This window comes from Dermacentor variabilis, chromosome 8, assembly GCF_050947875.1.
Source record: "Dermacentor variabilis isolate Ectoservices chromosome 8, ASM5094787v1, whole genome shotgun sequence".
NCBI lineage: Eukaryota > Metazoa > Arthropoda > Arachnida > Ixodida > Ixodidae > Dermacentor > Dermacentor variabilis.
The window spans coordinates 78,692,453-78,714,653 of NC_134575.1; the positions used below are offsets into that span (position 1 = coordinate 78,692,453).

Below are 22,201 nucleotides of genomic sequence, written 5' to 3' on the forward strand. Positions count from 1 at the left end.
GTCCTTTTGGTGTTACAGAAACTTGTATGCACCGCAGTGCTAGCTGTCACAATTGTTATTCGAGGCATGGGCCACCATTCCGTTTGTGATTGTTATGAAGTCCATTCAAGAAAACAGAATATCAAAGGTAGGGGATTGTGCGGAAGATGAGATGTGGACCACCTACCGCATTAAAGAGCTGTCTGATAGTGACCACAACAGACATTTTAAGCGTGAAAAAAATTCACATTCTGTTTAGGTAAGTTCTGCAGGCCTGATATTATCCTAATTGCAAAAATTAGAGGCATGCTGTTTTTCCTGTTATAAAATTGGGCAAATTTTAGATTCGGGAGCACATTACAATAGAGTGATTATGGTATTTCATGAAGTTTGAACAAATCAAATGGACCTCAAGTTTACTTTGCAAGCAATTGCATGGCCACAGACAATTCCTTTTTCCTTTAAAAGAAAGTAGAGTTTCGTGAATTATTCTTAAATAGATGTCTCATGCATTCTTTATTGTGCACTTCCAATTTGAACCATGCCTTTGCAGACGCACTGCATAAAGCTCTAGACCAGTCTATCGACTGGTAGAATATTTTGTGAGAAATCAGTGTTGTTCCTTTTGTCAAATGAGGGTTTATTATATGATAAAAAGCGCCACCTATTTGGATTTTAGACACCAAGTCGTGGCATCAATGGGTTCAGTCTTACAGTCTTAACCTCATGATTTTCTTAATATTTTCACACATCTGAATCGCATTTGGACAGAAGAGATCTATGGAAATTCCAGCTTGCATCTTTACGCAGTCTAGAATGCAGTGTAGTGCAATTTTGTTGTTTTTATGTAATTGGTAAGCGATTAACTATGCTAGCCACGAGCACACATGAACAAAACAAATGTATTGTGAACTGGTGTGGAGACTCCAAAATGTGTTCACCTCTCGTCTTTTCGATTTTGTGTTCATTTTGTCCTACTGTGCCTGTGATTACAATAATGCTGACGTGCAGTTGCCAACCGATAAATTAAACTCTGTGGGACTGCCTAAATCTCAGCATAATCAAAAGTCTGAAATAATGGACTCAACAGAAAATAAGTATCTTTATTCCAAAAGTGGCCAGAAAGGCTTGTCAGTGCGTTACTGCATTCACGTACGGTTGCAAGCGACCTGTTCAATCCTTATTTCGACCACTGACATGTGGCTACTACAGTTAGACTAAAGTAGTCAATGCATTTGCCAAATCTTGGTTCCTCGTCAACTTGAACAGAGCTCGACCACGCTATGATCGCGGGTTTTATTTGCAACAGTCATTGCCCACCTCATTGGCGCATGCATCGACAGTTGAGTTAGCACAATTTGAAGCTGCTTGATGGTTCTGAGCTTGGCTTATCTTGGCGTTTGGGTGCTCTGGGCAGCTACTGGATCAATTAGGCTTTGCTGATTTCAGTTTGGAGGTAATGCTATTAACTTTCCAAGGAAAAACGTCATACTTTCTGCTCATCTCTGGGCACATTGTGGCATGCTTTTGTGACCGTGATTTTTCACAAGTCTCTCTCTCTCTCTTTGTGCAGCCTGAACGGATCAACCCAGAGCACTCGGACATGGGTTACGACGTCAAGTCTGATGTTTGGAGCTTGGGCATTACCATGGTGAGAACTCGTGGAGGACAGCCATTACCTCTTGCAGCCGACTCTCGCTTCAACTTGTCCGCACTAGTGCTCGGTCAGACAGGCAGGTTTAGTACCACTTTAAGAGTGAGAGATAAAGACGGAAAGGTGGTACGGTTAACAAAGGTCGCGTCTGGTTGACTACGCCACCTGTGGGGAAAGGGAAAGATGAAAAGTATGAGGGAGAGTCAGTGTGTGCACACCTGTAGATGAATGTTCACTCATGCGTAATCGCAAAACCAGTTGCCTTCCAGAAGCACTGTGGTGACCTTGTGCACAATAGAGACCTTTGGTCATGGTCTCGGGACGATGGCTTTCTAGAACAGTCTGTCGTCTGTGTGGCTGAGACTAGTACATCGACACTCAACTTGTCAACATTTCTAACGGTCACGCGAGAAGACGGTTGAAAAAAATACATACTCGCAAGCAGAGAATCAAACAGCGCATGTATCGATATTTTGATGACCAGCATGAGGGCCTTGTTTGAAACAGATGAGGTGCGCAGGAGTCATGCTTATACCAGGTGTTGTTTTTTCTGCCTTTTTTCTGTCTTTCTTTACAGAATTTTAACAAGTTGCCCGTGGTAGATAGTACTGTTCTAATCCTTGAACTGAAGTTGAAGGGGCAGGTGTTAATTTCACAATAAACCGAATTCAATAATGGACTAATTAAGAAAATATCAAGTTCTTAACTAATTACCTCATGGACATATTGGAATTTGCTAGGGGTGTGCGAATACCGAATAGTAGGTTTTTAATCAAATATTGAATCGACTAACAAAAAAAGATCAAGTATTGAACAATAAATGGGTCTATTTCGTTTGTTTAAAAATGTGCATACATAAAAGCACTACACGAAGAAACAAGACGAAAACACAAGTTGACAGGACAAAGCTCGTTTGTCCTGTCAGATTGTGTTTCCCATCATGTATCTTCATGCACTGCTTTTAAGTCGGTGCATTCTTAAACAAAACAAAACATTGAGTCGAATGTCCAATAACAGAAAACTTGTTGTGAAGTTTAATGCTTAAATATTTTGCAAATAAAAACACAGTGCTCCACATGCTTGGGAGTGTACAGTCGAATTTCATTAATTTGAACCTGATGGGGCCAACGAAATTGGTGTAATTATCCTGCAGGTCGAATTAAACAAGTGGCACTGCCGATTCATTTGGTAGTATTTGCCCCAATCCTAACGAGCCCCCCAAATGTAATGCGCAACCACATTTTATCGGTTGAAAGTAGAAGAATAAGTTACACATTACATTAGAGCACCAAAGTAGAAGTGGAATTCACATTATTAGATTTTTCAGCAAAAAGAAACTGTGATATCAGCTAAATTTACCTTCAGAGAATAGAACATGGTTTACTAAGGTCCATTGTCATCACTCTAGTGCTGTCTGTGAAGTACCACAGCAGCTCGTCCTACATACAGTCTACAGCACGTTTGATATTTTGCATTTATGAAATGACTTCGCCACTTCGTCCTGTAATGCATGCGATTCTGCAAAACGCCAAGAACATGTGACATGGCTTGTTGCTGCTAGCTTAACATGTAAAATAACTTATCGTTTGAATGTGCTTTTGTAATGAGACTGAAAGTGGGGCATCCTCATCTGCCGTGCCCAAATGTGATCTGTCGCCATCCTTGGTGAACTGCTGAACTGCTGGACTGCTGAACAATGTCGCCATCATTCAGCAGTCCTGAACGCAGTCGCACTGGAGTGGTCCGCCGCTTCAGGCAGATCATTCCAGTCTCTCGCTGTACGTGGAAAAAAACGAATGAAGATGGGATGATATGCACGCATGCGGGGGGTACACTGACTTTGAATGATTGGTCCGGGATGAATGGCAGTGAGCTGGTGATATGACGCTGTTACCAATCGGGGCATGATAAAAATTGTGATATAGAATGAGCCTGGACACTTGATGTCCCGCTTCTATTCTAGGAAGATTTGCATTAGATTTTAGCGCTGTGAGACTTGTATATAAAGAATAGTTATGGAAGATAAATCGGGCTGCGTGGTTTTGGACAGATTCAAGCATGTTAGAAAGATTAGTATGATGAGGGTCCCAAATTGAGCATACGTATTCAAGTTTGGGCCTTACCACAGATTTGTAGGCAAGAGTTTTTACTGGAGGAGGGGCAAATTTCAGATCTCGCCGGAGAAAGCCTAAGGTGCGGTTAGCCTTGTTAGTTATTTTAGCGATGTGAGAGGACCATGAAAGATCTTGCATTAAGATAAGCCCCAAGTATTTATAACAGGTCACAGATGATATTATTGAATTACCTAAGAGATACGAGGGTGCTACATAAGAATGCCGACGATTGAAAGAGATTAATGAGGTTTTATTTACATTTAATGACATTAATCATATCTTATGCCGTTTTTCAACTGCTTGTAAGTCACGCTGCAGGACAGGGATATCTGAGCTATTCTTAATGGGTCGGTAAATAACACAGTCGTCCGCAAATAGGTGTATGTTAGAAGATATTTCATTAGGAAGGTCATTAATGTAGATTAAAAAGAGGAGGGGACCAAGAACAGAACCTTGAGGAACCCCAGAAAGCACAGGAGACAGAGGGGATGAAAAGTTATTTGCAAAAACGAACTGTTGCCGGCCGGTCAGAAAGCTGCGCAACCAATTATAAATTAGGGGATTGAGATGCAGGACTGAAAGCTTCAAGAAAAGACGGTTGTGGGGTACCTTATCAAAAGCTTTCTCGAAGTCTAAAAACAATGAGTCTACGGGTACATTAAGGTCTAATTGGGAACTGATGTCATTTATAAAGAGTGCAAGTTAAGTATCGCAAGATAAATTCTTAAGAAATCCGTGCTGACTATGATGAAAAAAGTTGTTAGAAATTAAATATCTCATGATGTGGGAAAAGATGACATGTTCCATCAGTTTGGAACAAACGCTGGTAATGGAAATTGGCCGGTAGTCAAGACATGACGTTGAAGAAGCTTTTTTGGGGACTGGAATGATCTTACCTGTCTTCCAGTCCTGCGGCACCACTCCAGACGAGAGCGACTGTTGAAAAATGTGTGATAAGATGACACTAGTGACATTTTTTTTATTTTTAAGCACTTTCGCATTAATTTCGTCGATGCCAGCTGATGAAGTTAGCTTCAAAGATTCTTCTGCAAATGCCATCAGGTTCAAACGTGATGGGTGGCATGAGAGGATATTGAGGGTTAGGGAAATAAGGAAGATTGCCTTCAGGTTCTTTTGTAAAAACTGAACAGAATGTTGAATTAAGTGTTGTTGCAAGTTCAGTGTCAGGGATAGGGACCCCATTTTGGTCAAGTATTTTTATCGATCTCTTTGGGCATGGATTGACAACCTTCCAGAATTGACGAGTGTTATATTACGTAGCATATCAGGAAGTGAGGTTGAAAAGAATGATAGCTTGGTTTTGTTAGCTTGTGACTGAAACATTTTGTCAATTCAGCGGTACTTTTCCCATGCGCATGACATGTTAGATTGCTTGGCGATATGATAAAGCCTTTTCTTTTTATTGTTCAGGCGTTTTAATGTGTTATTAAACCAAGGGGATGAGGGCCGTTCAGTTACAGTGATGGAATTTCGTTAGTTCTTCCATTTTGGATTTAAACATTTCATGATAGCAAAGGTGACGACGCTGGCTAAACTAGCGGTGGCGGTAGGCTGTTGCGAACGTGGTTCAATTTTTGTTAGTCTCTAGTTTTGTATCAGATTGCACCACCCAAGCAATTTCGGAACCAATTTTCTTGCGGGGGAAAGAGAGGTGCATGTTAGATTAGGATAAATACTGTAATAGTTCATTGTGAGCTAACATCTTTCCTTTGAATTATTCCTGAAACAGGCGAACAATGGCGTCTTTGACGGCAGATCACACCATATTTGATGCATTCCTTGTACCTTAGGCGCCGCCGAGACGGATGCTATGACTATTGGCGTCACCACTGTGGTCACCATTGGAGTCGGGCACATACGTGATGCCAACCAAGTTTGAGTTGTCCCGCAAACACGAATTTCAGTATCAAAATAATTAAAGTTTGGTCCCTTATAAACGTGTGGTGTTCGAGCTGGGACCTTTGGTGGGGATTGAATTAAGCAAAGTTGAATTAACGGAACTCAACTGTACTAGCATTGCATAACAAAAATGTTTCACGCTATCAATAACTTGGGTACCTAGGAATCAAGATGTGCAGTATGGTCTACTCTTAATAAAGGGAACACCAAATTAATATGCCAGCACTGATTACAGCTCAGTTCTATATGAAGGTCCGTAAAATATCTTTTGTATCAGTAGAATGTCTGTTGGAACAGAATCAAGCACTTTTTGCCATTTGACGCTGAAGAAGTAGTGCAGTTATGTCTCACTGAATATCTTATGAGATATTAAGTTAAATAGCAGACCTGGGTTTTATGGCTATCTATTATTGCATAGAACTTTCCAGTTTCCCTCCAAGATACAGAAGGGTTTTCTTAGCTTTGCAAGCAGGTGGGTACAGTCGAAACCCGGGGAAAGTGAAAAAATTCCCTTTCGTGGGAATTTCGTTGGTGCGAGAATGAGACAGAACATACAGGGAAGTGGCTTGCAAAACAAAAATGTATTGCCAAAACTCTGTAGGCTCTGCCTTCTCACTGCGCAAAGTGGTCCACTGCCACATTGTTGTTGTGCTTGCTGAAAAACTAACAAATTGTGTCGAAAGCATCTAACACATTCCCAGGGTTTGTCTGCTTGTCTTGATGTTTTTGGTCCTTGGTGGTCCTCGGAGTTATCAGCTTGGCACACGTTACTTATGATGGCCTCATCGGTCATCCCCCTGTGTGCGACGACGTCTTCATCCGCACAAACACACTCGTTGACACTGAGGCCACCTGGAACTTTGTTTTCCACGGCACAAAAGTTGGCCCTATGCGCTGGTCCGCAACGACGGCACTACCGCATGCCTGCGGGAGAGCCATACAAACGAGCATCTTGCTGTAGCAATTCGAATAATAACGAGCGAGGTAGAAATCAATTTTCTTGACGCCCTTTGCTGGAAACGAAACGCACGATGATGCTGATTAATGTCCGCAGGCACAGAGGTGAGCACGTGGCAATAGCTAAGCAAAGTGGAAATGCTTGTGGCAGACCCCATAGAGTGAAGTTTTGACAGAAACCAAAAGGTGGCAGCACAACAAAAAATTTTTGTAAAAGTCACGGAAGCTAAAGTTAATCATTCGTACCACAATTTGTGTGAAACGTTGCATATTAAGGGGGGATGAGGGTCTTGAAAACTTTTTTTTTATTTCTTAACATATCTTTCTGAAAATTGGCATGCAGATGTATCTTTGAATGCTGATCCCAAATATATATCCAGATTTTATATATCTCATCTAGAAATGAAGATATTGCAAAATAATTCATCCCACATAGGTCTTTTCTTACGGGCCATTATGATAATTTCTTAATTAAAAAAACTAGTTTTAAAGAATAGCTGTCATTTCCAAGGGCCCACTGCACATCCTAAAGCTAAAGAAATTTTCAAAAAGTCATCATATAGGTCATGAATGAATAACAAAGTAGGAAGAAAAAAACAATGTGGGAGTAATTAGCTTACATCTGACATAATTCCTAGTCTATTGGGTTTAATGAAAAATGGAAAGCTTTAGGATGTAGCCGAGGTCTTACTGAAAAAAATGATACCTAATTCAATAAAATCAGTTGATGCAAACATTATGAAAAGTTCTGTAAGGCAAAGGCATTTGATCGAAAAAGCAAAGCTGAGAAAATTGCATTCAAAGTTTTGCTTACTCTACCACTTTTGTTTACCTATCACATGGAAAAATTTAATGCTTTAGCATGCAGCCCAGTCATTACTGAACACAATAACACCAAACTCAACGAAATCTGTTCATGTAAAGATTGTGAAAACCTCTGTATTGCATTGGCACTTGACAAAAAAAAAAGCTCAGAAAGTCACTTGCTATTTTCTTTGAATCTGCCACACATTCACATAATTCCTGGGCAGTAGTCCTGGGTTCTGTCAGGCTTGTGCTTCTTGGCCATCCTCTTCTTCACCTTTTCAGCATTGGTGTGACTTTTATAAGACCTGCAGAGCCTCTGATCTTTTTCAAGGCTCCTACGAATGAGGTAGCTCCCAGGACTGTAACCAAGCTGTGCTGCAACAGCTCTGCTGGTTCTCTCACTGCTCTCTCTCACTGCACTTTGCGAGTTGGAGAGTGGCCAACCCACACTTGCTGCAGCTTGAGGACGCAAACAGCTTCTTTAGCACAGAGAGATCAACGATGATGTACTCTGTGCCGCGATCGTCGTCTTCACTTCCTGTGCCGACGTTCATTAGCTCGAACTTGCGGACTTCTTCGCCAATTAAGTTTTAATGTTGTCTGCGTATTTTTTCGTGCCCCGCGCACTCCGCCTCCGTGAAAAACACTGTCAAAGCGTTGAGCACGCGAGCTCGGTTCGGCCGCGTCCGTCGGCACCGAAGCGGCGTGCGGAAACGCCGAAGTCGACGTTAGGCTTCGGTCAGCCGGCTCGGCCGCTTCCGACGACACGGAATCCGAAGCGACTTGCAGCGTCTCAAAAGTTGGCATTTTCGACGGTCTTAGTCCAGGCGCATCCACCGGCACTGCAGAGACTTGCGGTAACACCGAAGTTGACACCGATCGGCACTGTCCAGCCGCGTCCACCGGCGAAGCTAGCGTCGATGGGGTTTGTTCAGCCGCGTCCTCCGGCGAAGCTGTTGTTGGCGAGCTCAGTCCAGCCGCATCCACCAAGGGCACAGCAGCTTGCGGCATCACCGAAGCTGTAGTTCTCGACGATGTCGCGCTCTTCTTATTCCATGCGCGTCTCTTTTTGCTGACTGCTTTTCGCGTGCTTGCTTTCAAGCGCGCGTCTCGCGCCATCGTGACACGCGGAACATAGACACCAGGCACGCAAAAGCAAGAAATTCGTGGTTAAAAGAAGCGACTCAATAGCCAAAATATCTACAAGAACGATAAAGAAAAAGGCAGAACGAAAAATACTAGGAAACAAAGAGGAGCGCGAAAAATGACGTGCATGCAGGCGAAAGCAGACGACGCGGAGGAGTCGAACAACGCGGCCGCGGGGCCGCGGCAGGCGAAGCATGCGTCAGGGCCAATCAGAGGGCTGCCCTCGAGGAGACGCCCGTTTCACCCAATCAGCGGCTGTCTCGCGACGATTTCCCGCTCGAGAACGGGTGCCGCTCGCTCCGCTGCACGAGGGTCTACAGCGTGCCGAGGGGCGCCAGAATGGAGAGCGGGAAACCAGCTTTCAAACGAGACCAAGATGGCGCCGATCGGTTCGCGTCGCGCGGAGCTACGGCAGCTTGAAAATGAGGCAAACCTTCGCGCTTGGCGTTCAATTTCGGCTCACCGACGTTTCTAAATTGCCGCTTTTTTTATACTTCTAGTAGGAATTGAGCCATAATATTTTGTAGAGGCATAGTTGGGACATTAAAGACTTCAAAAACGCAATTTTTGAAAATTGCCATTTTTGACCATATTTCGCGATTTCAAGACCCGCGTCCCCCCTTAAGAGAGCTACGGACGATTACAATTTACCCTCCTCCATAGCCATGCATTTTCTCCTCAACTCGTTCGCCGAGTGGTCGGGGCTGATCCGCCTTCACTGGCTCTGTGTCATGATGACATATTGTGTCGTTGACTTCCGGTTCTCTAGGAGTGAGCGCGCGAAGCCTCTCCAACCTCTCCACCAGCTGCTTGACAGTCGACCCCAAGCGAAAGCTATCAAAGGAGCATGCGTTGCGAGCATTCTGTCGCAGTGCCAAACGTGTCTGGTGCCTGGTAACATGTTAATGATTATGCTCCCGCTCCACCAGGTGGCTGCACTGTGCAGACCGTTCACGCTTGCGCGTCTGACGGTCAAACTGCCAGGCACTGTCCCCTTGTGCTTGTGTTTACCCGAATACCGGACTCGCAAAACGCTATTGTGGTAGTAATCCTCCATTGTAAAGTGACAGCCGCAAGCGCGCAAATCCTGGCGCCGATCGGATAGCGATAGTCCAATGCACTGCAGTCACTCCACTCGCGTGCTGCCTTGGAGAGGGATGCGATGTCGCCGCTTGACATATCGCCAGTCACTACGTTTGCAGCCCGCAACGCAACAAAGGCGAATCATGGTGCTCGCAAAAAGACTGAGGCTGACACTGACCGTGGAGCTCTCGTCAAAATGGAGCATGTTTTAACACAAGCAGACGACGCTTGCTGTGTGCCGAAAGTGCTTAAGTCTAGTGAGAAATTGTTCTAGTGCATTCTCTTTCTCTTACTTTCTTTTTATAGAAACAAATTAACTAACATTCCAGCTGTTATGAACAACATTTGCTCACCATAAAGTTGGAAAAATTATCAGTGACGTGCCCTGGGCAGCCAATCGGATAGCTCGCCCTACTAGCGTCATTAGGGCAATTTAAGTCAAATGGTTAAGGGCGGCTGAAAATTCAGGCAGTGTGCTGCGATCGGCAGCGATGTACATTTTTGAAACCTTATGATAAATTACAAGCTTTCCACGGAGCACTTAGATACATGAATTAATGATCAGAAAGACATACCCTAACGACTCGGTACGTTTGTACAAAATCGTCAAAATCATTTCAGGGTCTCTTTAAGCGGTTCTTCGTTCTGAAAATGCACATTTTTTGCGAACATTCAGTTTTCACTGTGCGGGTACGACCATGACCATTTCAACCTTGTTTTCACCGATATACTTGTATGCCAATGACCCTCAAAAGATTAAACTGCTTCAGTCAGCTAAATCAATGTGAATGCTCATGTGTTAGCTTGTTCTTTGTGTGCAATGCATGTTTCTTTGGCAGTGACTGTCAATTATTATGGGAAATTGCATTATGTGATGAAATGGTAGTTTCATCACGTAACAGACATCACATCACATCACAGTTTCTGATGACCAAGCTTCAGGGGTAGCAGCAGCGGACATAAGAAGTTGCGTGACAGTTTCGCAGCATTTGTGCAGTAACAAAGTGTATGTCTCCTATTTCACGTGTTGGTACCACTGTGTTGATTGTCCTCAACCTTGCTGCTCACTTTGTACCTTGCAGATTGAACTGTCTATAGGCAGGTTCCCGTATCCCAGTTTCCGAACTCCGTTTGAGCAGCTCAAGCACGTGGTTGAGGATGACCCTCCCAGGCTGCCGACAGGGCAGTTCTCACCCGAGTACGAAGATTTCATTGACGCCTGGTGAGTTGTGGTCTTTGTCATTTATGCTGTTTCGTTCTGGTCTGGATTCTTGGATGGCAAAATTCCTTTAGGTCAGAGTTGCTGCAGAAAGCTTAGACGTACGCCAAGTACCGAGGTAAGAAAAATTACTAAAATGCCAGTGCATCCGTAGCAATTGTAAATTATTATTGGTTACCAGCTGCTGTCTGTGTTTGAAGAAACGGTAAACCTGAAGATTAAAGGGCCCCTCACCAGGTCTGGCCATTTTGAGCTAACGAGCGCCATGCATACAGTGTGCACTAACGATCGTGTCTGCTGAGTATTACATCCCTATGTGCTGCGGAAAGTGCCTAAATTTCAAAAGCAAAAGCCATTTGCCCTTCCCCTCACGGGCGGCTTCCAGCTGGAGAGTCGATGTATACAGTGAAATCTCGACATAACTCATTTCAAGAGACCGCGGTGAATTGTTCGTCATTCTGAAAGATTGTTACTGTATAGTGAAAGCCCCAAAATTAATCATTCCGCCCATCAACCCATGAGCTCATAAGTTGTCGCCATATGAGCTGTCAACGAAAATGTCGCTGTTGGCTCTTGGCACGCGCTGTTGCTATTTTCCATAGATTCCACTGCCACGCACTAACAAAGTACTGTATAATAAGAGTGACGCGCATAAAACAGACAGTCATGCCAAGAAAATTACCACCAAAAAGTTAGCTCCCTACAAAGCACAGTGCTCCTTGGTTTTTTTTTTTTTTTTTTTTTGTCACCCTCTCATGGAACCAATGCATGATGGCAACCAATATTTCGGCCTCCATTCCGTGAATATTTTCATGAAAAGCTTCATGAGCATTTCCGTTTGTCGCGCAGATAATTCTTGCTGCTACTTTAGGACAGAGTGCCCGTTCACAGCATTCCTACAGAACAAAGTCTGCAGTTTAAGAATATACAGTCAGGATCTTGTGTATTAAAACTATGTTGCCGTATTTCTCACCAAATTCTAGTATTTTCTAGCTTTTGCTACAGTAGCTTTCAGCTTTGAAAGGTTGGCAGGTGTGCTTGCATTCAGGTGCAAGCAGACCTGCCAGTCTCAGGTGCAGTTCTAGAAATTGCCTCTGCATTTGTGCAAGTTCGCAATATGCACTTTATAACGTCACCAGTCGGTTAGCAGCAGTAAACTGACCTGCCTATCTGCTTTTCCCTCTTCTCTTTTTCTGTCAGCCTACAAAAGCATCCGACAAAGAGGCCGACTTACCCACAGCTACTCAACATGCCATTCCTTCAGCATCACTCTCAAGGCTCTGAGGAGATCTCCGAGTTCATTGCCGAGATCCTCGATGGCACAGAGGCCGCCAAAAAGGAGCCCTCACCGTCCGACTAGCCATAGCAGCAATGCTGTAGGCTGACCAGAGAGACTCAGTTACCACTCGACCTCACCTGGGGATGCAACACTACTGAATGCCTAATACTTCAAGGACTGGCCAAACACCCGGGTCTTGCATAACCCAAGTGCAACACCGCCAACAGTCCCGATTGGACTTGCCAACGCACGTTGTGATGGGTCACTACGGTTCGCCAATGTTGCAAGGCTCACAGTGGCGCTGCAAAGTGTTGGGCAAGCGATGATCCTCAACCTCAACGAGAATGAACCTTGAAGGAGAGCCTGCGGTTGCTACAAAGAGCAGCGAGTGTTGTGCATTCTCGGTAGTTCTCAGCATTCTTTGCAGTCTCACGAAACTCAAAGTGGAGCTCCCTAAGGTACTCGGCTCTGTGCGTCTGTGGCATTGTGTGATGTGCCATCATACGAACGAGCTTTGGTGTGCCCAAGTACTTCCTAGCTCCGTAAGAGATCATCTGTCTTTGATGACGTAGCAAGACGCAGTGCTGACTGTGTGCAAGCTTTACACTGCTGCCTTTAAGCCACGTGTCTTGGGTTCTCGAGACACACCTGACGAGCTCCTGTGAGAAAACACCTGGAGGAATGCAGCCAGCCAGGAGCGATGGTGAAACGCCTTTACACTGGATTTGACCGAAGTTGCTCTACAAGAGCTCAGACTGTGCCGGGAAGAAGCAGGAATTCACTGTTCAGTTCCGTTTTCAGTGGAGCGGTGCTGGTTTTTTATGCATCATTGACACCAACTAAAGCTACCACTTAGAATGGTTTCTTGCTAAGCACCAAGCAGCAACAACCTCACTGAACCAAGTGAGCAAATGTTGGCGCCAGGACATAGTGGCGTTTTCCGTCTGCTGTTTGTGTGTGTGTGTTATGGTATACCATGCCAATCATGGGCTACTCCTGGATTGACACAGTTTCAAATGCAGCTTGACTTAGGTCGCGCATACCATACGTACATTTAGCGCATGTCCTGTTCTTGCTCCTGTTCTTGAATCCTTCTCTTGGCCTGTTGTTATGGTGCTTTTTTTTTTGTAGAGGAGGAATAGGACCATTTAATGGACTTTATTTCACTCTGTCAAGGATCGATGTGGTAGTTTAGATCTGAGGGGAACTTTGCGTGCTTTCTGCAAACCGTTGCTGTAAGGTTCTGGAGCCAAGCGAGGCGAAAGAGTCGTGGCTGAATGAAATTCGGTATGCGCTCGCTTGTGGTCAGAATGAATCTGTGCAATACCTTTCTGTGGAGACAATTGATGCTGGAGACGGCATTATGGTTCGGGCTAGCTTTGAAGCATTGCTAAAAGACACAATGCTTCGTTAGTCATCATGCAGCTATGACTGCATTGCACTGGCGGTATGGACCATGTGCTGATCCGTGCCAAGCGTGCAGCATTGAACATAGCACTTGATGTTCCGGATTGCATCTGCAAAGGAAGCATAAAGTATGCCAACAGAAACTGTGCAAGTGTCATTCTCACTCCCACTTTCTTCAATACGTCGGCAAACGTAACGGACGTCTATTGAGACATCCAGCAGTAATGTAACTAGCCCGGTTGAAATGCTACACCTAACTGCTTATCACAGCTTACACCACCACACAAGCATTCTGATAACAATGTTGATGAACCTCGGTAATAATGAAGTCGAATTCAGAGCAATATTTTGCTTGTTATAGCAGTATTAAGAGAATGAACAAAAATTGATGCCTACAAAATCACAGTTGAGGCCGTGCAACTGATTACACAAATAACGCTAAGGAACCCTTGCTTGCAAAACTCTTGCTTCGAACTAAACATGCATATATAGTAGTTACCTTTCACCCGGACATGGTTCTAAGGAACAAGGAATCGAAAGCTTTGCCATTCTATCTCCGGGTTCTTGCAAGGCTTAACACGTTTCCCGCTCGCAGAATGTGTTGCTCGTAGGCCTCTTCAAATTTTCTGTCTCAAAGTTCAGATTGTTGTCAAGAGTTCAGATTGTTGTCAAGATGTTTGTGGAAGGCCAACGTGAGCTGTGCATGGCTTTCTTTTGACCAGTGCCCGCGGCTTTTAAAAACTTTATTTTCGTATCGAGAGGGGCTCATTTACAGTTGTTGCTATAGCATGCTGTGTTGCTTCCCTCATTCTTGGTTGAGCTATAGCAGTATACTACTCAAGGAAATAAAGTATGGCCGACGAAATTTTATAGCTGCTTCATTATATGCAATAGTTCATTATATCCCTATTCCTTATGTTGAGGTTCACCTGCTAGGATTTGTGATTGGCACCAACTAAAGTTAGGTGAACGAGATAGGCCTAACACACTGTTCGGCGACTGTTGTGTGGATGGACGATGTACCACAGTTGCTCTTACACTGGCGGCACATTTTTGACAGGTGAAACTGTGCATGCCTGCACCTTTAGGCAGCGAAATATTGCCACGCGTGACTTCTGGGTGCTTGCCATCTGCATACATTTTGCTATACGACGCCTGCTTTACAGCCTTTACAAAAGTGCCTGTAAATTTATACTTTCTTGCTTTTTCGGACGTTGTTGTTATATTAGGAAATGTTTCTAGCGACTTCTGCCATTGACCCACTTTGTGGCAATAAAGCATCAAAGTCATACTTGTTGAGAAAATTTTGTGTTGGCAAAATGCTGTGCACGCCTCACACTACCGACAACTCCAAAACCAGGAGGTTTCTTTGATTTGTAGTGTTTGAGTCTATTGAGACTGGCATTCTTTCAAAACTCTTACGTTTTTTAATTTGGCCGAAGAAAATGGTTCATTACTACTGAGAAGAATGAAGCGCAAACTACTATATCCTTCTTTTTTTTTCTGTTTCGTAAACAAAGCTGAGTTACACCGCAACCTCAGTGCCATTATGCCAGTCTAATGTCGTGGATTTCTAAGTATTTTGTTGTCTTTCGATAAAGGGAAAATTGTCGAAACTTGCTGGGTTTGATTTTTCATTCCTTTGCCCTGCACTGTAGTCTTTGCCGATAAGTGATTAACTGGGCCCAATTATGCTCTGTCAATGTCTATGATGTCATGGCATGCTGTTACAGGAACTTTAAGGTGGCGTTCGCACTCTTCGATCATTTTTATGCCAATTCTTGCTTATCTAGCCTTCTCTTATGCTAAGAGTGGCCACTTTGCTATTACAGGATTTCAATTTACTAATGCTACTTAACATAATGTACTTCTTTGGCACATATTAAAGGGACTAAGGAAAATGTAAGTTGACCTGCATTTATAAGTTTTCTTTCTACGGTGTCAAAAAAAAAATCCACCCTTACTGTGAGAGGATGCTTGGTAAATAAGAAAAGATACAAAAATAAGTGACGCCACTGTCTTTCTGTCTGCATCAGCCAGCCATTTTCAGTCAGCCAGCCATGATGTCATTGATTTTGATGGCAGCTGCTTGGGCCACATTGCATCTAAAAAGAGCCAAAGACTGAACTTGGCAGGATTCAAGAACTTTTGCTAAGCCACAACGGCTCAAGTACTGAAAAAGTGTTTGAAATCCATCGCATCATACCGAGTGCACTGGCTCTGTGGTTTCAGCACGAAATTGAGAAATGAAATGGCGACTTTCCTTTTCTCTGATAATAACCAACCTATTACGGCAACATTCACGAAAATAGATCTTTGAAAGAATACCACATCTGTCTAAAGTGCTTCAGTCTTTCTTAATAAGTTTATTAAGCTTCATTAACTTAGATTTTTCTATTTGAATACATGAAAAATGCGGAAATGCTTTCATGAGACAGCTGCTGGAACGATTTGAGTAAAATGTGTTGCAGTTCAGAGGGAAAGTTATATTCTAGTGACACTAGGAAGCATATTTTAGTTCAGGGTATGGGATTATTTTTTTTAATTCTAAAAGATTGCTAAGTTTGAAAAATAAATAGAAGCACCAGGTTTACAAAGGTCTAAATCTGCACCAAAAGCGGATATCACGGTGCTGTAAATTGCACTTGTTAGAGCATCTAAAGTGGACAAATTTCATGCATGAATTTTGCAGCTTGCGTCAAATCGTTACAATTTCTAGCAATGTCTTGCAAGAGTCCTACTCACAAATTAGTGACATATTTCAGAGCTATCCATAACATCAATTTGATCTACCTTAAATTTATCATCACATGCAGTTTCCAGAATTGATATCGTTTTTATTGCCGAGTTGTAGAGTTTTAAATTTGATACAGTGGAATCTCGATACGAATCTGTGTATGTTTTCCTGGATAACACATTTTTAACAATTTTTCCGGCCAATGTCCCATAGGAGCAATGTATTTTCATACGGCTGTGAACGTGTTGGGCAGCCACACTGACTGGCCGTGTGCCGCTGCCCGTTTGAGTGAGGCAACGGTGGCTTCCTTCCAGAACTTCTCAGAAAATTTCCAGAACTTTTTTGCCGACATTGAAAAGAAGAAAGTTTGATGCATACTGACAAGTTATTTCAACGTGGCCGAATAAAAACACGTTGGCTACGGTCCATGTGGCATCGAGTGATGCTGCTCTGCATAATGTGTTATGTGGAGCAGTATCACTAGATGGTATACGAACCTTTGCTATTGAGTTTGCCACTGAATACGGCTATTTTCATACTTTCGGGAGCATGCTTTGGATAATACGATTTTCAGATGGTAAATTTCATTTTCCGATTGAAGATTATATCAACAAGATTTTCACTGTACCAGAGTTTCACGAAATTCTGCGATTTTCAAGAGTGTTGCTTAAAAAATTTAACACTCCACCAGATTTTAACTGCTACTTTTAAATGCAAAAAATTTCATCAGTGCAGGTTCAGTGGTTGCTGCGAAAAATGATTTCTCCGTTCCCATGAATTTAGATAGGGGCTCCATCTCTGAAGCTTCCTTTTAACTGCTCCATGAAATGCGCAAAAAATGTACGAATCCTATTTTTCTACCTACAACTACTGAACCGATTCGGATAAAAAGCCATGTGCTAGTGGCTTTTGGGAATATACATTCCATTTCAGTGATTACCTTTTATCCTGAAAACTAATGCAAGTAGAATAAATATATAGAATACATTGAAGTTTGCAGCCATAACTGTGCACAACCCCACACCAAAAGCCGATGCCACACATAAGCAGCATCTGATAGGGTCTAGCAATTCCTGATATGAGACATTCGTGTAAAAAGGCCGACCTATGTTGCCGACCCCGTTGGTGCTGGCTCCTGGAAATGCTCCTGTATCCAGGAACGGGCAACATGTGGCAGCCCTCCACGAAATGCTGCTTTCTGAAGTTACCCGCAGGCAGTGACACAAATTTGCTTGCGCCGTCATGGCAGCAGCTCGCATTCCCATAAGCAAAGGCAAATTTGCATTTTTATTGTGATAGCAATTATATGCACACTGCAGGCGCATTTTAAGGCGGAAGCCTTATGTTGAATTCGGCAAATTGCACCGGTGTGCACCGGGGTGCCCCGATGCGCCGTGGATTACAGTAGGCTTTACAAGGCCTTTGCATTCGCGTCTCTTAAGTGATAGCCTAGGACACATGGGAATTTTTTGCCGTCGTCGTGTTGTTCTGTATAAAGCCCCAGGGCGATAACACTGTCGCCGCGCGTCATATGCTCTATGTGCCAGCGAAAGCACGCGAGGGAAGCCGACGATCGCAGCTCTATCTGGCGCGCGCGAAGGAGAAAAGAGCAAACGCGCAGTCTTCCGTTGCGCGAAAGGCCATTGGGAGGAGGGCGGTGATAGGGGGGGGGCGGCATTGTGCTCCGGCAGCAACTGCGCATTTCGCGACCGAGCGCATGGGGAACCGACGCTCGCGGCTCAATGTTGCGTCCCATATATGGGGGAAAGTGGGTAGGCAGCGCGGAAGGAAGTGGGGGACGGCTTCCGGACACGCACTACGCTGTGCTATGGTATATTTCCATATTTCTATGGGGCGCATGGGGACTAGGGCGTTCAGGAGCTAGGCGCGTTTTTTACACAACACCTAGGGCGCTAGGCTCCCCTACGGCGAAAAGTCATAGAATAAAGAACAAACTTTGGAAAAGTTACCTAGATATATAGTTTCCGTTGGTGCCGCCGGGGCGGCGCTGCAGTCGACCGACTGCACAGGCGAGCGAATGTAAATGCGCGCTTCGTACTCCACCAATAAGTGCGTACATGTGCGTACTTTATACGTGGTCGCGCGCCGTACCTTGAAAGAGATCTGCAGACGGCTCATACCTTTGTGCGCGCTGTGTTCTGGCCGCTCTTGCGTTGGAGCGATAGACGGCACGAAGGTCGTCACTTCGCTCGCTGTTGCTGCCGCGCTTAATTGCTCTCGCTATCGCTTTGACAGCGAGTGTGTGCGTTCATCGAATGTGAGGTGTTCGTGTTTGCTTGTGCGCGCTGATACCACGCTTGTTAATTTAGTTAGCGAATGTTTCCAAGGTTATACGACCGATAAAACACTATACTAATTTCGTATAGCCATCTACTAATTTGCTATCGCAATCGATGCTTCGCCTTTCGTGCGAAAGTGCGACTTCTTTTTACAGCGAAGCTGTATATGGCTAGCCAATTCGTCCGTCTGTCGCCTGTACTCCAAAAACTCATCCGGCACAACGCCTTGCGCATGCGCGAAAGGAGAGAGAGAGAGGCGCGCGATTAACTTCCCCAGTAGTGACGTCGTTGCTCTCCGTCGCAGCCGAGCGCGCGTGCAGCGGTTCCTCTCCAGCAACGAAATGGTTAGTCCACATGCGTCATACATACTCCAGAGGAGCAGGCAGCTTTCGATCAACAACGCCACGAGCAAAACCGGGAGCGAGCTCGTCTACTCCGTGCCGATGCTGCAGCCCGGGCACAAGAACACGCTCCTGCAGCCGAGCGCAAGCAGCAACTGAACCGTCGGGATTAACCCAGTGATAAACACCGGGGCCGCGCACGTTTCGGCTTCGCTGGTTAACCACATGTACGAAGTGCTTGGGCGGTAATTTTTGCTTAAAAACCAAGCAATTATAACTGCGACAAGTGTTACAGTGAACTACGCAGACTCCAAAATGCGATCCTCCTGCAAAATTTCAGCAACAGTAGTGCAGCGGTAAGCGGGCCTGTCGGCGAACGTGAGTGTGAGCGCATGTATATGAGAGCGAGTGCCGGTGAATGGGGAGAAGTGCATACATGGGCGCGGGTATGAGTGTGAGCCCTTGCATGCATGCCGCTAAGTGTGAATGCAAGTTAGTGCGGACCACGTGTTAGTGTCAGTACGAGTGGGGTGTGCCTTGAGAATGGTGCCACGGCCAGGAGGCGACGTCTGAAGAGGACGGAGCGTACGCGCAGGCTGGGATGCGGAACAAAGTTGGGGAGTTCTTACCGTCGCTGCGCCATCTGTTGGAGGGCGGGGACCGCTGCTGCACTTTGAAGTTCTGTATTGCACTGACCGAGTACTCCGTAGACATATGCCCGGCGGTGAGGCTGTCGCACTCCAAGGACAGTTTACACCCTTTGGCTTGCCCCTTCTGCCACACAAAAATAATCGTCATCTGCCTTGATGCGTTTCCTTTCTTTATCGCTGCGAGCCCAGAACTTTCCAGTAACGAATGGCACGCGCGTTATCAGCATAGAACAGTTTATGTATACACCCTTTGGAGTGCCCCTTCTGATAACGCGCGTGCCGTTCGTCACTGGAAAGTTCCGGGCTTGCAGCGATAAAGAAAGGAAACGCATCAAGGCAGATGACGATTATTCTTGTGTGGCAGAAGGGGCAAGCCAAAGGGTGTAAACTGTTCTTAGAATGCGAGTATGGCGTGCTTATTAAGACACGGGGTGACCCGACCGGAGCCGTTGCGAAATGGTGGTCGATTCCATTCCGACACCTTTTATCCTTCTCGTCTCTGGTAGAATTGATGAAAAATAATGGTGAGTCAGGATCCACCTAGAATAGCAGCTTGGGCTTATTGGTTTTTTCATCCTGGTGTTAACAGCGCAAAACGTTGACTTTCAACAACGTTTACGTATAAACGTTGTTGAAAGTCAGCGCTTGTGGTGTCGCCTTCTCGTCTCGTGTCCCGTCTACGTTTTGCGCTGTTAACACCAGTATCCACCTATTCCGACGGTTTAGCCGAAACTGGTTTCAACGTGTAGGACCTTCGGTTAATTCAAAGACAAAAGAAAAGTGTAAAATGTCTTGTTAGTATGCTCCTAGTAGGCGTTAAAAATTGTATTATGCTTGAACCTAATCTGGAAGTTGTATGGGACTGCCAAGAAAATAGGACTTTGTTCAAACAAACATCCGCTCCATTAATTTACAATGGAACGATGAGGGCCTTTTTCCAGACAGTTATTTCAGTGGCTAACTTAGTTTAGCGCGACAAGCTTCATCCATCTGGCAACGCTGTGAACACTGGTTGCGTACTCTTGCGGCGAATCATGGCGGAAGGAAAGCGTTCATGCGGTGAATAGGTAAAGCAGTGAATGAGCGGAGCTACAGTCGATTATCTTTTCTCGCAGAGCATCGCTGCGATTAGTGTGACGAAGCGTCGTAGAACTTGGCCGTGAGAGGACGGAGACAGCATGGGCATCGCTGGCCACGACGAAAATAACGGACGCACATGTAGCGTGAGTTGGACGACGTATCGCATCGATCGCTGCGCGAAGTAGCCCACGCGTGAGCCTCAGCCGGGTTCTCTCGGAAAGGAAAGAACACAAGCAGCGGTAATTCCGGCCGATATGCAGTTCGGCTCCCGGTGCATTGATTTCATGGGTAGTCTTCGACGTCTTTGTGAGTGAAACGGCTTAACGGTCGAGCTGCGCGTGCATTATCGGTTTTCGTGCTATGGAGTTTCGCGTAGGAGTGTTGCCGTTTCGGCCGCCACCCGCCAGATGTCGCCACGGTCCTAGGCACCTCGCTTTGGCGCGACTTTTGAATTGTGCGCTGATGGACCTCCCATAGCAATTTGTTTTCTCTGACGCTGTTCACTGACATGACATGGGCCGCCAGTGTTTCGTGCCTAACTGCAAGAGCCGTTATGCGCCAAACGAGAGACGAATACGTTTCTTCAAGGCGCCAAATGACCCGAGACGCCTGACAGCTTGGGCGAAAGCCATTGGACGCACAGACAGGCAGCTCACGCCGGACTACTACGTCTGCGAGAGGCATTTTCCAAGTAGCGTTGTCAAGAGTCCACAGAAGTGGTGCGTCGAATACAAATACAAAGGCAACATATTGCTTGACCACCGCAAGAGGGCGGTGCTGGGGATGGACGCCGTACCGACTCTGAATCTCTGCCCTCCACTGGAGGTGACACCCGAGACGGAAAGCTCTGGGAGCAGTGACAAGCCGAGTGAAATGTCGGCCGCCAATACGAGCAACGATCAGTCACCAGACGACGCTGAAGGCTCTCCTGAGAAAGCTGCGAGAGTGGACAGTATAACCACGCCTGTTAATCAGAAGCCTGGGCTGCCTGGTAAGAACTCGGATGCTTCACCGCGCACGCTTAGAGAGCTCATCGCTGGAGCACCGTGTGCACTATCGTCCTCTTTGTCAGCACCAAAGAACGCGCCCTCTACGTCGACGCCAAAGACCACTGTGTCCTCTCCCGTGACGTTGAACAGCTCGTCGCCTTTTATTATGCAGACAACCTCGCCCGCACGTTTTACGCTGTCGAACACGATGCCTCCCGTCTCGCCGATCACCACGTCCGCGCCTGTGATGCTTAGGAGCACGTTGGCTCCATTTGCACACATCGGTGCACCGTCCACGCTGACACTGAACCGCGCATTACCTCCCCTGGCGCTGAACAGCTCGCCGTCGTCGACGCTGCTGCTCATGCCGGTGGCGTTGATTCCGAAGCAGGGGGACAACAGCCCCGCCAGCGTTGCGATGCGCGTGGTGCCTGGCGGTGCACAGCTGCCCGGAAACCATCTGCCCGGAAACCATCTGCCCGGAAGCCATCCGCCCGGAAAGGTGACGACGGCCCTGGCGTTCAGGGTGACAGGTCCTG

At 45.6% G+C, this 22,201-nt stretch overlaps 1 protein-coding gene across 3 annotated transcripts in view; it reads left to right on the forward strand.

Moving 5' to 3' along the window:
- lic (dual specificity mitogen-activated protein kinase kinase lic) overlaps positions 1 to 14,856 on the forward strand; it is a 36,511-nt gene extending 21,655 nt beyond the window's left edge. For all 3 annotated transcript variants that reach the window (XM_075702420.1, XM_075702418.1, XM_075702419.1), the window contains 3 exons: positions 1,553 to 1,630; positions 10,743 to 10,882; positions 12,080 to 14,856. In XM_075702420.1, the coding sequence (XP_075558535.1) occupies positions 1,553 to 1,630; positions 10,743 to 10,882; positions 12,080 to 12,239 (378 nt within the window). In that variant the 3' untranslated portion in view covers positions 12,240 to 14,856. The remainder of the gene's footprint in view (positions 1 to 1,552; positions 1,631 to 10,742; positions 10,883 to 12,079) is intronic.
- The last annotated feature ends 7,345 nt before the right edge of the window (positions 14,857 to 22,201 follow it).